We start from the raw sequence: 14,646 nt of genomic DNA on the forward strand, positions 1-14,646 counted from the left end.
GTCTTTCTGTGGTCTGGCACACACAAATAAGTTGAAACCAAGCCAAGGAGGGATTTATAAATCAGTCGTAGCCAATGTGTGTGCCTGCGTACACTTAAGGATGGCCAGTCAGCTTTGACATAAAGTTTGCAGTGATGAGTGAGGCGTGTGCAACCTGTGACGAACCTCAGAGCACAGTGATATACACTGTGGATCAACAAAGTATTATCTAATCTTTTCTTTTATGTCCAGAAATGTGTTTAATTCTTCTTCTTTGTTGAGATGAAGGTGATACCAGGGAACTTGGAGCTCAGTTGACTATGTGACATAATCTGGAGGCCATCTCACTGAAGATATCTCAGCTAAAAAAGCAACATAATAATAATAATAATACATTTTAGATTAATGGTAATCATCTTGTTAGGAGCTATAATGTACTGGACATGATATTGGATGAAGCACTTTGAAAGCACATTTTTAAATAAGAACCCTGATCTCATGCTCATCCTCAGTTGAAGCAGCTCTCATAGAGACAATCCAAGTGTTACATGACTTAACTTCACCTGGTAACACAGGTGGTTATGTTTAAAGGGTGAGTCTGTCACTAAGGAGCCAGTTCATACATGGTCTTTGGTGTCTCTTGCTATCAGTGGAGCTAAGGAGCCACTTTCAGCCCAGCAGGTTTTTAGATTTAATTGACTCATGACTGATCTGCTGCTTGTTTCAGGTCTACATCATTGATGTAACAGATGGGGAGCACAGGTGGACAGTCAAGCATCGCTACAGTGACTTCCACGACCTTCACGAGAAAGTAAGTGAATAAAAGATCTGCAACTACAGATTAGTCTAAGTTTGATGAACCTCTCGAGCAGTATTCTACATTTATTTTACACTGGAAAGAAACTCTGTCACACTAAGGTGAAGCAGATGTCTTAAAAGGAACCCCGGCTACCAAAACATATTTTCCTATATGATAAATTTTTGTATCAGCTATATAAAAACAATAATAAAATCTCTCAAAATATCTTAGTTTGTATAAAACTGGAAAAAATATTTTCACTCGTAGGCCGCCATTGTTCTTTGCGTTGCAATGATGTTTGGGTAGTGACGTCATTTGGTTGCAACAGTCTGTTTTCTTCATGCGTGTCAGCTGAAGCATGTGATTCCTGGGTGTTCTGTGAAGGCTCTGATGAACTTGTGTTATATTTTGGATCAGACTGTCTGTACAGTGGCTGACTGCCCTCGCTGAAAAAGTCATCATCTGAGAGGAAAAGATCCAGAGACTGACTGTCCTCCTGAAACTGTTTTTTCAGCTCATTTTCACAATTAGCAGCATAAACGTGGTCTTGAGTAATAAGTTGGTGCGCATCAGCTGGCCACTGTACCGCTGCATCAGATGTGTGTTTTTCCGTCTGAGTTGCGACATCCCTCTAATTTGGACAACACTGTACACTTACGGACTGCTGTGTTGACTGATCGGGGGACTCGTCGTCAGCTTCCTCTGTGATCGTGGTAGTGGTCGTGGTCGTGATTGTGCCCGATGGTTCGCCATCAGAGGCTACATCTGCAGGTGTGGGATGTTGACATCCCCGCAGGAGCACATCCAGCGTCTCCTGCCTATGGCGTTTCCTAGAGCGGACTTCACTCTTTTCCTGTGGGCATTTTGTCTGTTTATGAACGAAAACTGACGGCACAGCATTTGGCTTCAGTCTCCGTTTATAACTAGCAGCGTCTGTGAGCTCTTTCACCAGCATGGGTCGGCTAAATGCATCAAATGCATCTGGAGTGAAGTGGCGAGAACATAGCCGCGGGTCCTTCGGAAGTTGTGTACGTCCACAAGCAATTTCCCACTCCTTTCTTCTCTTTTTGTCTCTTGGAAAGCTGTGTAGACTTACACCAGTCCTCTTGTTTCCTGTCGACTGGAAATTACACCCAAATGCAGCACAGTGTGGCATTATTATGGTTTCCACGCTCCTGAAAGTCAGCAAGTAAACACGGCAAAAACCAGAGGCTCGGCAAGACGCAACCATTACACGTCATCAACCCAGCATGCTAGTAAAACAATGGCTGCGCTCGTAGGTTAGAATATGTGTTATAAATTTTGCTCTTTAAAGAAATAACAATTCTTCATGTCTATTTAACTAAGCATTCTAGTATGAGACAAACATTAAAGCAGATTTATACAGTCAGGGTTCCTTTTAAGATAATCAGTTCAAAATAACACTGAACAAAATAAAGAGCTTTGACATGAGAGTGTGAGTCATATTTGAGTAACAGATAACCGTTTCTTCCTCATCCTCAGCTCACAGCAGAGAAGAAGGTGGACCGGCGGTTGCTTCCTCCAAAGAAGATGATCGGCAAGAACTCAAAGAGTCTGGTGGAGCGGAGGCAGAAGGAGTTGGAGCTCTACCTCCAGACACTGCTCCAACAGTTCCCACAGGCCACGCCTACTCCGCTTGCCTTCTTCCTGCACTTTCACCTCTATGTGAGTCAACCTTTAATCACCACTGTCTTCAAATCTCTGCAACTTCACACTCACCTGCTTAGAAGCTTTCAATCTTTCAATACAGAAATACAAACTTAATCAATCAATCTTTATTTATAAAGCGCCAAATCACAACAAACATTATCTGAAGACTCTTTCCAAACAGAGCTGGTCTAGACCGTACTCTATGTTCTATTATTAACAAAGACCCAACATCAAGATAGGATAAGATCCAGTCCCATCTTACAGACAGGACTCAGTCTGATCTCATCTTAATCCACCATGAGCAGAGCACTTTGCAGCATTTAGCAAGTTACAGTGGCAAAGACAAACTTCCTTTAACAGGCAGAAACCTCCAGCAGGACCAGACTCATGTTAGACACACATCTGCTGAGACCGTGTTGGAGAGAGGGATAGAGGGAGATGAAGAGAGAGAGAAAGAGAAAGAGAGAGAAAGAGAGAGAGAGAGAGAAAGAGAGAGAGAGAGAAAGAGAGAGAGAGAGAGAGAGAAAGAAAGAGAGAAAGAGCGACATATAGAGAAAGAGAGAGATAGAGAGAGAGAGAGAGATAGATAGAGAAAGATAGAGAGAGAGAGATAGAGGGAGAGAGAGAGAGAGAGAGAGAGAGAGAGAGAGAGAGAGAGAGAGAGAGAGAGAGAGAGAGAGAATTACCAAAGAGAGATGATATTACCAAACACATAACAATCATTAAACAAAGCAAAAAACACATTTGGCTAAAAATTAATAAACACATAGACATTTGCGAGGTAGACTTACCAGTCACCATACCACGAAGAAGAGTTCCTCAGCTCCCTACACACAGAGATATGCCACCTTCAAGCCCAAGGGAAAATACTCCTGTGTGGAGACTTTAATGCTCGAACAGGTACAGATCCTGACTGTATAGACCACACAGGAGATAAATATATATTCAAAGAGTCCCCTTTGACCCCCACACCTACAGCAATGAGGAACAACCCTGACAAAACCATAAACAGAAATGGGAAAGAGTTAATGAACCTCTGCAGGGCCTCTGGCCTGTATATGTTAAATTGTAGGATCAGAGGAGACAGTTTGGGACGTTTTACTTATAGTTCAGCTCTTGGGACAAGTGTTGTTGACTATGCCATCTCAGACATGGATCCCTCCTCATTCAGTGCTTTCACTGTTCAAACACAAACCCCCCCTTTCAGATCACAGCCAGATTAATATACTTGAAAAAACACACGAGATATAGTATTAAAGAACAACCCAGTAAACTGTACAATCTGAACCAATCATACAGATGGGCTCCAAACTGTGCTAAACAATTTGAACAAGCTCTTAATTCAATTGAAATGAGACATGCAATAAACACATTCAACTGTTCACACTACCACAGTAACTCTGAAGGTGTCAACAAAGCCAAGGAAGTAATTCACGATATCTTCCAAAAAGCTGCATTAGATGCAAAGCTTAAAAAAAGTAAGAAACCCCACCATCAGCACTGTAATCAAAAACCCTCTGAAAAACAATGGTTTGATAAGGAATGTAAAGAAATGAGAAAACACTTAAGACAGCTATCAAACCAGAAACACAGAAACCAACATGACCCAACACTATTACATGAATACTCTGAACACCTGAAACAGTACAAACAGACCATCAGACAAAAGAAATCCCACTACACCAACAAAACACTGGAGGAGATTGAAAATGCAGTAGACCAGGGTCCGTTCTGGAACATGTTGAACAGTTTAGAGACCACAAAGCCTCAACAATTAGCAATACAAGATGGAGATATCTGGGGAAAATATTTTCATGACCTCTACAAAAGTATCCCACCTGAAGATCTAAACATTAATCAAACTGAAATTAAAACAAAATTAGACAACCTTGAATCAGCCATCAAGAATAACCAAAACCCATTAGATTACCCAATTACACAGAAAGAGTAAACAGACAAACTGAAAACTCTTCAATCCAAAAAGGCTCATGGCACAGATTGCATCAAGAATGAGATGCGGAAGAACAGTACTCCTGAATTTCAAACTGCAATTATTAAACTGTTCAACATGGTGCTGACTGCAGGCTGCTTTCCTGATGTCTGGAACCAGGGGCTGATCACCCTGATCTATAAAGATGGTAATAAAACAGACCCCAATAACTACAGAGGGATCTGTGTCAACAGCAACCTGGGAAAAATATTCTGTAGTATCCTAAACTCCAGGATACAAGCTTTTGTTGAAGAAAAAAATATTCTTAGTAAATGTCAAATTGGCTTTCTCCCAAATCACCGAACATCTGATCATATATACACCTTACACACTTTAATTGACCAACATGTCCACCAAAAAAAGGGGGGAAAAATATTTGCTTGCTTCATTGACTTTAAAAAAGCCTTCGATTCAATTTGGCATGAAGGACTTTTCTTCAAAATCCTTCAAAGTGGAATAGGTGGTAAGGTTTATGATCTTATTAAATATATGTACGAGCACAACCAATGTGCTGTGAAAATCAACAATCAAAGAACAGAATATTTCACTCAAGGGCGCAGTTTGAAGCAAGGATGCTGTTTAAGTCCCACATTATTCAATCTGTATATAATTGAACTTGCAGAGCAGCTGGATGGTTCAGCAGCTCTGGGCCTCACAATCTTGGACACAGAAGTTAGATACCTGCTTTATGCAGATGACCTTATTCTGTTGTCTCCAACCAGAGATGGTCTCCAACATAACCTGACCATCCTGGAACAATACTGCCAGAACTGGGCATTGGAGGTCAATTTTAAGTGACAAATAATGATCTTTCAAAAAAAGCCCAGATGTCTTGAAAATAAATATATTTTTATTCTGAATAACACTCAAATTAAACACACAAAGAATTATACTTACCTTGGTCTGAACATATCTGCATCTGGAAATTTTAACATGGCAATAAATGCACTTAAAGAAAAAGCACGAAGGGCAATCTATGCATTAAAAACCAAATTATTCAAGATTAACATTCCAATTAGAATCTGGACAAAAATATTTGATAGTGTAATTGTACCTATAGCTCTGTATGGAAGTGAGATCTGGGGCCCCCTCAGTAGACTGGAGCATGGCTCATGGGACAAACACCCAATAGAAGCTCTCCATACTGAATTCTGTAGAAGAATCCTAAATGTTCAAAGAAAAACTCCAAATAACGCCTGCCGAGCAGAACTGGGACGTTTCCCATTACTATTAAACTTTCAGAAACCGGCAATCAAATTTTGGACCCATCTAAATTTAAGCCCAAAAGACTCACTTCAATATAAAGCAGTAAAAACCCAAGAGCTGAACCCTGAAAACTGTCCCCTTAGTCAGCTGGTGAGGAAGCTAATCAGCCAGACTCCAATCAGCACTGATCCAAAACGCAACCAAATTAAACTCATCATGAAGCACTCCAAAGATCTGTATTTAGAACACTGGAGAAACCAAACAGAGACCCAAAGTAGAATGAATTGTTATTTGACCCTAAACCGTGATTATAAATTATCTGAATATCTGTACAGTGTGAGAGATACAAAACAAAGATGTATCCTGACCAAATACAGGCTGAGTGACCACCAGCTGGCTATAGAGACAGGGAGACACAGACAGACATGGCTGCCCAGAGAGGAGCATCTATGTGCTCACTGCTCTACAGGGGACATAGAGACAGAGATGCACTTCCTCCTCCACTGCAGCAAGTTCTCTTTTCTAAGAGATGCCCACTACAGGGAAATTACTAAAATGGTACCAAACTTCCCAACATTAACCCCAGAAGAGAAACTGTCAGTTCTCCTGGGGGAAGGGTCAGCAGCTCCTCTGGCAGCTAAATATGTGTCTGCCTGTCACAGCCTGAGGGACGCACCATCCCATGGTGTTTGATTTTGGGTGGAGGTTTTGTGAGCGCGCCGCATCGGGTGAGGACATTGAGATATGCTGTATAGGTGACACCATCGTTCATTAATGCATATAAAATATGTAATATATGGTTGATATGTATGTGATGAATATAATATGTAATGAATATGTTGTGTGATTAATGTATATATGGTGAGTGTAGTGTGTTGTGAATATATATAATGTACTGTATGAATTTATGTGCTTTGGCAATAATATCTCGTTGTTCATGCCAATAAAGCAAATTTGAATTTGAATTTGAGAGAGATGATGAGTGTTGAAATAGATAGTAGTAGTAGTTGTAGCAGCTGGAGTCTGGCATGTCCACAGCAGCAGAGATCCAAAGGAACCTTCGAGACAAGGGAGCTCAGGGACTCCAGAAAGGTCTATGGTTAGTAACTTTAATGGGACAGGGAGAGCTAAAGTAAGGGATAGGCAGAGAGAGGAGAGAGAGGGAAAGACAGGATCCCAGTATGTCTGATCCCCTTATGACCCTCTTTGTACCTTGGCGTTCCTTCAGATCATGGAGGTGAGCGAGCCTTTGTAGTTGAAGTCAAAGACAGTGAAACAAAACTCCTGTATCATCATGTCTGTCTCTTTTCTGTGTTGTTGTTATCGCCTGTCCTTTTTATCAGTCTCGATTTTTGTGAAGTACTATGTGATGTTTGAAGAAGAAAACAAGATTTAGGATAAAAAGAGTACCTTTAATATGTAAATAATATACTATGCCTGATTTCTATCAGTCAAATTAAATTACATTAATTTAATAAAGACATATTAATCTCTCCGGGTCCAGTCTGTTTGGAGCAGCTTTTACATAAAATATGTAAATAAGCACAGCAGAATGAATAAACAAACATAAATAAGCACTAAAGAGATTTTGAACACAGTTAGTTTTAAAAGCAGGTAAACAAAAACGACATCCCAACAGCCGCAGAGAAAACTCTCTCGACATTCCGCTCTCACGCTAACATCTGAATTCAAACAGACACGAACACTGACACAAGTTCAGGCTTTGTGATGTCAGTGTGATCATATGACAGAGTCACTACAACAACAGAGCTGTGTTATCGGGTCCACAGGACTCTGCAGAGAAGCTCGCCGCTCATGTGACATGATCAGACATGATTGTCACAGATCAGTTGTTTTTCATCATTCTGCATCAGATAATTACTGCTGATTAATACAACAGTTGGATGCACAGTGTTTACAGCCTGATGGAGGTTTTGCTATTTAAACTGTTGTGTAACTAATCTGAGCTCAAATGACTTTATTCAGCGGGAATTATCTTCTTATTTCTCAAAGCGATAATTTTTTCCAAACACAGCTGGAGCCGTGACAAAACAGTTTAAAAACATGGTGTAAGAAAGGGAAAATAAAAGCTACACAATGTGTAATAAAAGCATAAAGCCCTTCAAATCTCAAGCTAAGTTTATTTTGATTAACACAATATTTCTCTTCCAGGAGATCAACGGCATCACAGCAGCACTGGCTGAGGAGTTATTCCATAAAGGTACAGCTTCCCCTCTTTCACCTTTGACCTCTTTTATTTACTTGTAATGTTCCCACAGCTGTGCTCACACTTAAAGCTCCACTGAGGAGTATTCTGTTTTTGTTGTGATGTTACATATTTGCTTTTTTTGTCCTGTACTTTGTGACACACAGTTTGTGTTTCTACGCCCAAATACAGCAGCGACTGAATAAAACCCCTGCTGCACAGCGTCACTTTGAAGTATTCTGAAGATTTTATTTTCAGATGTGAACAAATCATAAACTGACTGACTTAAAGAATGAATATGAGTCAGATGAAATGCATCACAGGGAGCGGGATCAAACCTCTGTGTGTTTTTGTTGTAGGTGAGCAGCTGCTGCAGGCTGGTGAGGTGTTCTCCCTCCATCCTCTGCAGCTCTACTCCGTCACCCAGCAGCTCCGTCTGGCTAAACCAACCTGCTTTAACGGAGACGCCAAAACAGACCTGGGACACATCCTGGACTTCACCTGCAGGCTGAGATACCTCAAGGTCTGACACCTCTGGATTTAATCTACATATACAGCACAGTTTTTGATTTTTGCCATGAGTGAAGAGAAGAGGTGCTGATCTTTCTCTCTGGTGTCTTCCTCGCTCAGGTGTCTGGAACAAGAGGTCCAGTTGGGACCAGCAACATTGAGGAGAGCAGTCTACCCTTTGACCTGTCTGTTTTCAAGGCTCTGCTGCAGATAGAGGTACTGGTCTGTCTCTCTGAAACACTCCTGTCTTTAGACCTGTTTTATTCCTGCCCCATAGTTGTCTCACACAAATGATAATAATAATAATAAAAATAATAAAAGAAATAGTAACATCAAAAATAATGATAAAAATACAATAATAATAACAACAATTATAATAATACTGCATAAAATAAAATGAAATAATAATAATAATAATTGTAATAAAAAAAATAATAATATAACAAAAAAGATAATCATAATTATAACATTTATTTATATTGCACTTTTCACAGAAATTGAAGGTATACAAAAATTAATGCTGCATAAAAAAGAATAAAAAAACCTCTGTATTTAAACACGCCCAGGTGACATCTCCTGCACAAGCACATTGATAAAAGTGTGTTTTTAAAAGAAGATAAAGAAGTTGTCACTCTGATCTCCTCGGGGAGATTGTTCCAGATGATCGGGGCTCTGGCAGAAAAGGCCCAGTGACCTTTCGTCCTCAGCCTCGACTGTGGGGCAATGAGTAGAACCTCGGCTAGGGATCTCAGGGTGGGACTGATAAATCTTAAAATCAATTCTAAGATTTATCAGGAGCCAATGGAGGGAAGATGAAACAGGAGTTACAGTCGTCCAAACGGGAGGAGATTAAAAGCATGTATGACTGTCTGAACATTTTTTCTAGATAAAAATGTCCTAATTTTGGAGAGTCTCCTTAGCTGCATCAAACAAGTCTTCACAACTAAATGATGATTGGACAATGAACACGGGAGACAAAAACAATCCTGCATTTCCCAGTTTGTAAGAGGCGCTGAAACACATCTCTCTTAGGTATCATATCTGTGTTGTACTAACATTATTTACATGTTCTGATTATTGTAGGTCTTAAGAGCTAGAAGACAGGTATTTTATTTCACTTCAAACACGCAGAATGCTGAGAGGTGTAACTGAAGTGTGCACTGCAGGGTTTAGCATAAAAAAGGTTCTGCTAAGCTGCAGAGAGGTCTGCAAAAATGTGTTCTAAAAAGCGTTTGTGTTGTTTTCTGAAACTATTAAATCTGTAAAGTAAGTCCCGTCCCTCTCTCTGTCTGCAGATCAGTGATTGCAGCTCTCTGCAGATTCGAGGTCTGTCGTCTCTGAGGTTGAGTCTGGCGACTCTGAGTATCCACCGCTCGTCAGAAACCATGATGGTACTGCTCAGACTTCTTCTCTGCCTTATGTTTGTTTGTGCAGCGTCAGTTTATTCTAACTCGCTCTGTTACTCCTGTTTTTTTCTCTCCAGGCGATCCTGGTTCCTGAGGCGAGCGAGTTCTCGCAGTGGGAGGCTGAGGGGTCGGAGTCTGGCTGTCCTGTCACGGCTGTCATCCCCGTGTGGAAAAACTTGACCACGCTGGACATGAGTCACAACTGCATCAGCAGCATCGACAGCTCAGTGGTAAAACACGCTCACCAGACCTCAGCACAGAGGGAACAGCAGCTGGATCCCAGTGTGGAAAGAAACACTGCATGACTCTACTGTATCCATCAGCATTCACACGATGCCTCAGATATTGCATCAGGACTTTATCTGTACATACAGAGTCTTTGTGTTTGCACTCTTTGCAACAAAAAGAAATAAGAATACGAAATCCTTTTTTACATCTATCATAAGAAGAAGTTTATTTTCTGTATGAAACAGTTTTTCAGAGGATCAGTTTTTTGGTATGTGGGGTTTAAGAGAGATATGTTAGTCAATAAAACTTGATGCAACATATGCTGGACCTTCTGCCAACGCTGACTGGTGCTAAACTCAGGAGGGCAGGGTGCAGGGTCCTCAGAGTGAGCTTAAAAAGTCAGAGTTTGTGAGTAAGGAGAAGTTCAGGTTACAAACATCTGCGTCTTTGTGCTTACTCTGCGTTCGTCTCTTCTGCAGAAACTGATTCCTAAGGTGGAGTTTCTGGACCTGAGCTACAACCAGCTGTCCACTGTGGAAAACCTGCAGGTATGTGAGGAATACATCTGCTCTGTAAGGACCGTCTGCCTTCATGTCAGTGTCTGTGTCATTTCTAAGGATGCAACTAAAACCCCAATACTAGGGGTGCAACGGATCAAAAAACTCACGGTTCGGATCGGATCACGGTTTTGAGTCACGGATCGGATCATTTTTCGGATCAGCAAAAAAAAGAAAAAAAGAAAGAAGACAAGACAAATATAACTTTGTCTTCCATTTATTTTGTAAAACACTTGTAAACTTTTGCCCATTAAATAAAAACAACATTCAACTCAAAATTTACTGCATGTGCAAAGCCCCCTATCTGTGGGCCCAGCCCTGCCTCATTCACTGCATTTCATGGCATGGCAAGTGAAGGAGCAGAGGAATTTCAAAAGTTTCAGCAAACTTGGAACACACTGTTTTCGTGCATTCTAGGGTCCTACAGCTGGCAAAGTGCCAATATGCGACCTGCTCCATAAACGAAAGTGAAAGTTGAAAATTTCACTCAGCAGGGGACTGTAAGTGACCCAGTAACAGCCTGTCTGCGTATCGTTGACATGGATACAAGTCCCGGTAAACACGCGGTGACCCGACCAAAACACAGAGTGAAGGAATAACAGTTCAGGGGCCACAAATGGGCGGCCGGTTGTGGGCTGAAAAGTTTGGGAATCCCTGGCTTAGCTGATGCTCAGGGTTAGGATGGAGGGGTTCATCCTAGAAACTGACAGCTAGATGTCGCTAATCGTCCCGTTTCTACACTGCACCTTTAACACAGCTTGTATTCTTCTGAATCGTGGCATCAAAAAGTATACACGTATACACCTCTGGTCTAGTGGATATGCTGCGGAATTGCATAACGTGGCTCAGCACATTCAGCATTCACTGTATTTCACAGGGAAACCAAAATGCTCCCATACATGTGACTTACAAGATTCAGGAGGGTTTTCAAGTTCCTCTGCTTCTTCACTTGCCATGACTACCGCTGCGCTTAACGAGTGAGTGTGGATTGAACATGCGGTCATCATGTGAACACGCGCAACTTTTTTCATCAACTGATCCATGGACCACGTCCGTGCTGAACCGTGGAGAGGCATCCGAATGGATCACGGATCAACGATGATCCGTTGCACCACTACCCAATACCAAAGAAAGTTTGAACTCTGTGCGAAGTGTCAATGAAGAGAGACGCTGATGGTTTTCAGATCATTTAAAGTCGATGTTTGATTGGAAAAATTACAGTGGCCAGGAAGTGTAAGGCAAATTTATGAGGGATGAAACACTTTTACAAAGTTGGAGACAAATTTACGAAATCAGAAACTCTGTTACAAGCAGTGAGACAATTTTACAACCGACAGAACATTTTTACCGGTCCTGAAACAAAGGATTTCAGCTCGTCATCAGTTCACTTTTTCCTGTTGTTGCAGCACTTGTACAATCTGGTCCACGTGGATCTGTCCTACAACAACCTGCGGGTCCTTGAAGCTGCTCACACACGTCTGGGAAACATCAAAACCCTCAACCTGGCCGGAAACCAGCTGGACCAGCTGACCGGCCTCACCAAGCTCTACTCTCTGGTCAACCTGGACCTCAGTCACAACCAGCTGGCCCAGGTGATCACACTGTGGACTCTCTGAGGTTTCAAGCATCACTTTGCATTAAAGCTGCCGTGAGGAGCCTTTGGTTTGTGTTGAGTTTGGTGCCCCCCTGTGGACAACGTTTCCTAACTACTCATTGTCCTGTGCATGTGAAAGTAGTGTTTTAAAACAAAAACCTCATCCTGTTGTCCATTAAAAGTCAAATGTATCACTCCATCTGATTAATGAAGACAGAGATAATCGGCCTTGTTGCTGACTGTCTTCTTTCCCTGTGAAGGTCATAAAGAGGCATCAGGATTTGTTTCAGTCTGTTTCTCAACCAGGGGTGCATCTTGCTCGGCTGGAAGTGAAGCTTTCAGCAGAGCATCTGCCCCCTGGTGGCTGGCTGCAATATAGGTCAAAAATACACGCCGTACGAATGTTTCTCACATCCGTATGCTGTGGTGATATGTAGTTATTGTTTGACTGTTTTGTGTTCAAGGTCTCTTTTTTCTGAAAAGTTTCTTTTTCATTAGTTATTAGATTTTAAAAACGAGGTTTTTCTTCAGGGTTTCCTTTTGATTCACAGCCGCCGTAGAGGGAAACTTCAAAGGACACACAGCGTCTTGTGACGCTACGCTGTAGGGCGGAGCTCGTTACAGAGGCTTCGCAGATTTTTTGGCTTCTGAACCGTACAATGGGAAGAGGCGGAGCAACGCTGTCAAATTTTTTTTTACTGTCAATGTTCTCAACCAGTTAAAAACTCCTCCTCACGGTGCCTTTAAAGCAAATCAAACATGTAGAGAGTTGTACTTACAGAAGGTTTTACTTTGACAAGCAAGGTTTGTTCAGACTGTGCCAGTCATTACATTCTGAACTTTGCAAAACTTAATCCTGTCTCTGATTGGACGCCATGCAGAACATGTGCTCCAACGAAACAGCCACACTTTAGTTCATTATTCTGCTTTGATGCTACTTCTGAAGTCGAGAAAAGTTTAATCAAGTTGTGTTTTTTCCAGTTGGAGGAGATTAGGAACATCGGCTCGTTGCCCTGTTTGGAGAAACTCAACCTGTCCAGTAACCCCATGTGCATCATCCCAGACTACAGAACCAAAGTCCTGGCCCAGTTTGGAGACCGCGCATCAGAGGTACGCTAACCAAACAACCTTTATGAATACTAACTGTTTAAAAAGTTGTGGATGTGTAGTTTTAACACCTGTCATCTCTGCGTCCTCAGGTTTGTCTGGACAGTAAGGTGACGACGGAGAAAGAGTTGGACACGGTGGAAGTGTTGAAAGCCATTCAGAAAGCCAAAGAAGTCAAAGACAGGAAGAGCAGCGGAGACAAGAAGGTATGCTCAGTCACACGGGAAACTCCAGGGACCTGTTTAAAGCTTCTGTATTCATGTCGGTATTAATGATGAAGATTTTTGAGAAGTGTTATTCAATCATGTAAGAAGTGTAATTCATGGATCTCTCTCAGGACTTTGAGGACAAATGTTTTCTTTTCTGTACTTCAAATAAGAGGATTTGACCAAGCTGAGTATCTCATTCAAACATCATCATTACTAGGCCATAAGGACTCGTAGTGCTCACTGATTTGACCTTTGAACTCTAATTACGAGTACCCGATCCTAAACTCAATCACCACTTTTGATTGTTACGTCTTTCTCCTTAATTACCGTAGAATAACGTAGAAGTGTGTCGTAGTGGTTTGATATTTCTAACCTGATTGTAGACCCTTCAGACTTAAATCACTAACAGATTCCTGAAGTCTGAAGATTCATCCAAACATTTTCTGTCAGTTGCTCCAGCAGCTTGTTATCTCCCTGCACGAGTAACGAGCTGCTGCAGTGTTTGTTGGGATCAGACCCTGCAGACCAGCAGCTGCAGACGGACTCCTGTGACTGCTTTTACCTTTTGAAACAGGAGTTTCTCACGTCAGCAGCAGAGGTAACACGTGTCGTAGATGAAATCAAACAAACGTGTGTGGGACAAGGTTTTTTAGGCGTGAACATTTTAACCAAAGTTTGTGAAGTCATAATGTCCCCAGAAGTCTTTTTTTCACAGTTTAAATGAAATCTGGAAATATTAAAATATTAGAAGCAAATAGTTTTCTTCTGCACAAGCACCCCAATGTTCAAAATTCAAGGTTACTTTATTTGCATCTATAGTTAGACTCAGCTGTTTTCAGATTCGCCTGCTACATACGACCTACGTTTGAAGGTAGTCTGTAGTATGACTGTTCTGTTGGATCCTGTCTGCAGGACGCTGGGTCAGGCGTTGCTCGATTTCCGGTTCCTGAAAGTGGAAGTAAACAACGACCAATCTGATAGCTAAACTGCTTCTTCAGCATCCAAGTAAGATTTAAAAGTTAAGAAGTGGTTTATATGGAATTTAATAATTTTCACAGCTCCTAAAAACAAAGTGCCCCATCATATACGGAAAAAAGAAGAAGCGTAACTTTAGTGCTGTGTATTATGGGAAACAGTACCCGAGGGATACTGGTCCGATGCATACTGAGAAATTTTCCCGAATC

General features: G+C 41.5%; 1 protein-coding gene across 1 annotated transcript in view; it reads left to right on the plus strand.

Moving 5' to 3' along the window:
• Positions 1 to 14,646, plus strand: part of nisch (nischarin) — a 31,995-nt gene that overhangs the window by 2,227 nt on the left and 15,122 nt on the right. The window contains exons 2-12 of the mRNA XM_034684561.1: positions 707 to 790; positions 2,282 to 2,464; positions 7,818 to 7,866; positions 8,211 to 8,374; positions 8,482 to 8,577; positions 9,657 to 9,752; positions 9,845 to 9,997; positions 10,475 to 10,543; positions 11,959 to 12,144; positions 13,128 to 13,256; positions 13,346 to 13,459. Of these exons, the coding sequence (XP_034540452.1) occupies positions 707 to 790; positions 2,282 to 2,464; positions 7,818 to 7,866; positions 8,211 to 8,374; positions 8,482 to 8,577; positions 9,657 to 9,752; positions 9,845 to 9,997; positions 10,475 to 10,543; positions 11,959 to 12,144; positions 13,128 to 13,256; positions 13,346 to 13,459 (1,323 nt within the window). The remainder of the gene's footprint in view (positions 1 to 706; positions 791 to 2,281; positions 2,465 to 7,817; positions 7,867 to 8,210; positions 8,375 to 8,481; positions 8,578 to 9,656; positions 9,753 to 9,844; positions 9,998 to 10,474; positions 10,544 to 11,958; positions 12,145 to 13,127; positions 13,257 to 13,345; positions 13,460 to 14,646) is intronic.

This window comes from Notolabrus celidotus, chromosome 1 (assembly GCF_009762535.1).
Source record: "Notolabrus celidotus isolate fNotCel1 chromosome 1, fNotCel1.pri, whole genome shotgun sequence".
In the NCBI taxonomy this organism is placed as follows: Eukaryota; Metazoa; Chordata; class Actinopteri; order Labriformes; family Labridae; genus Notolabrus; species Notolabrus celidotus.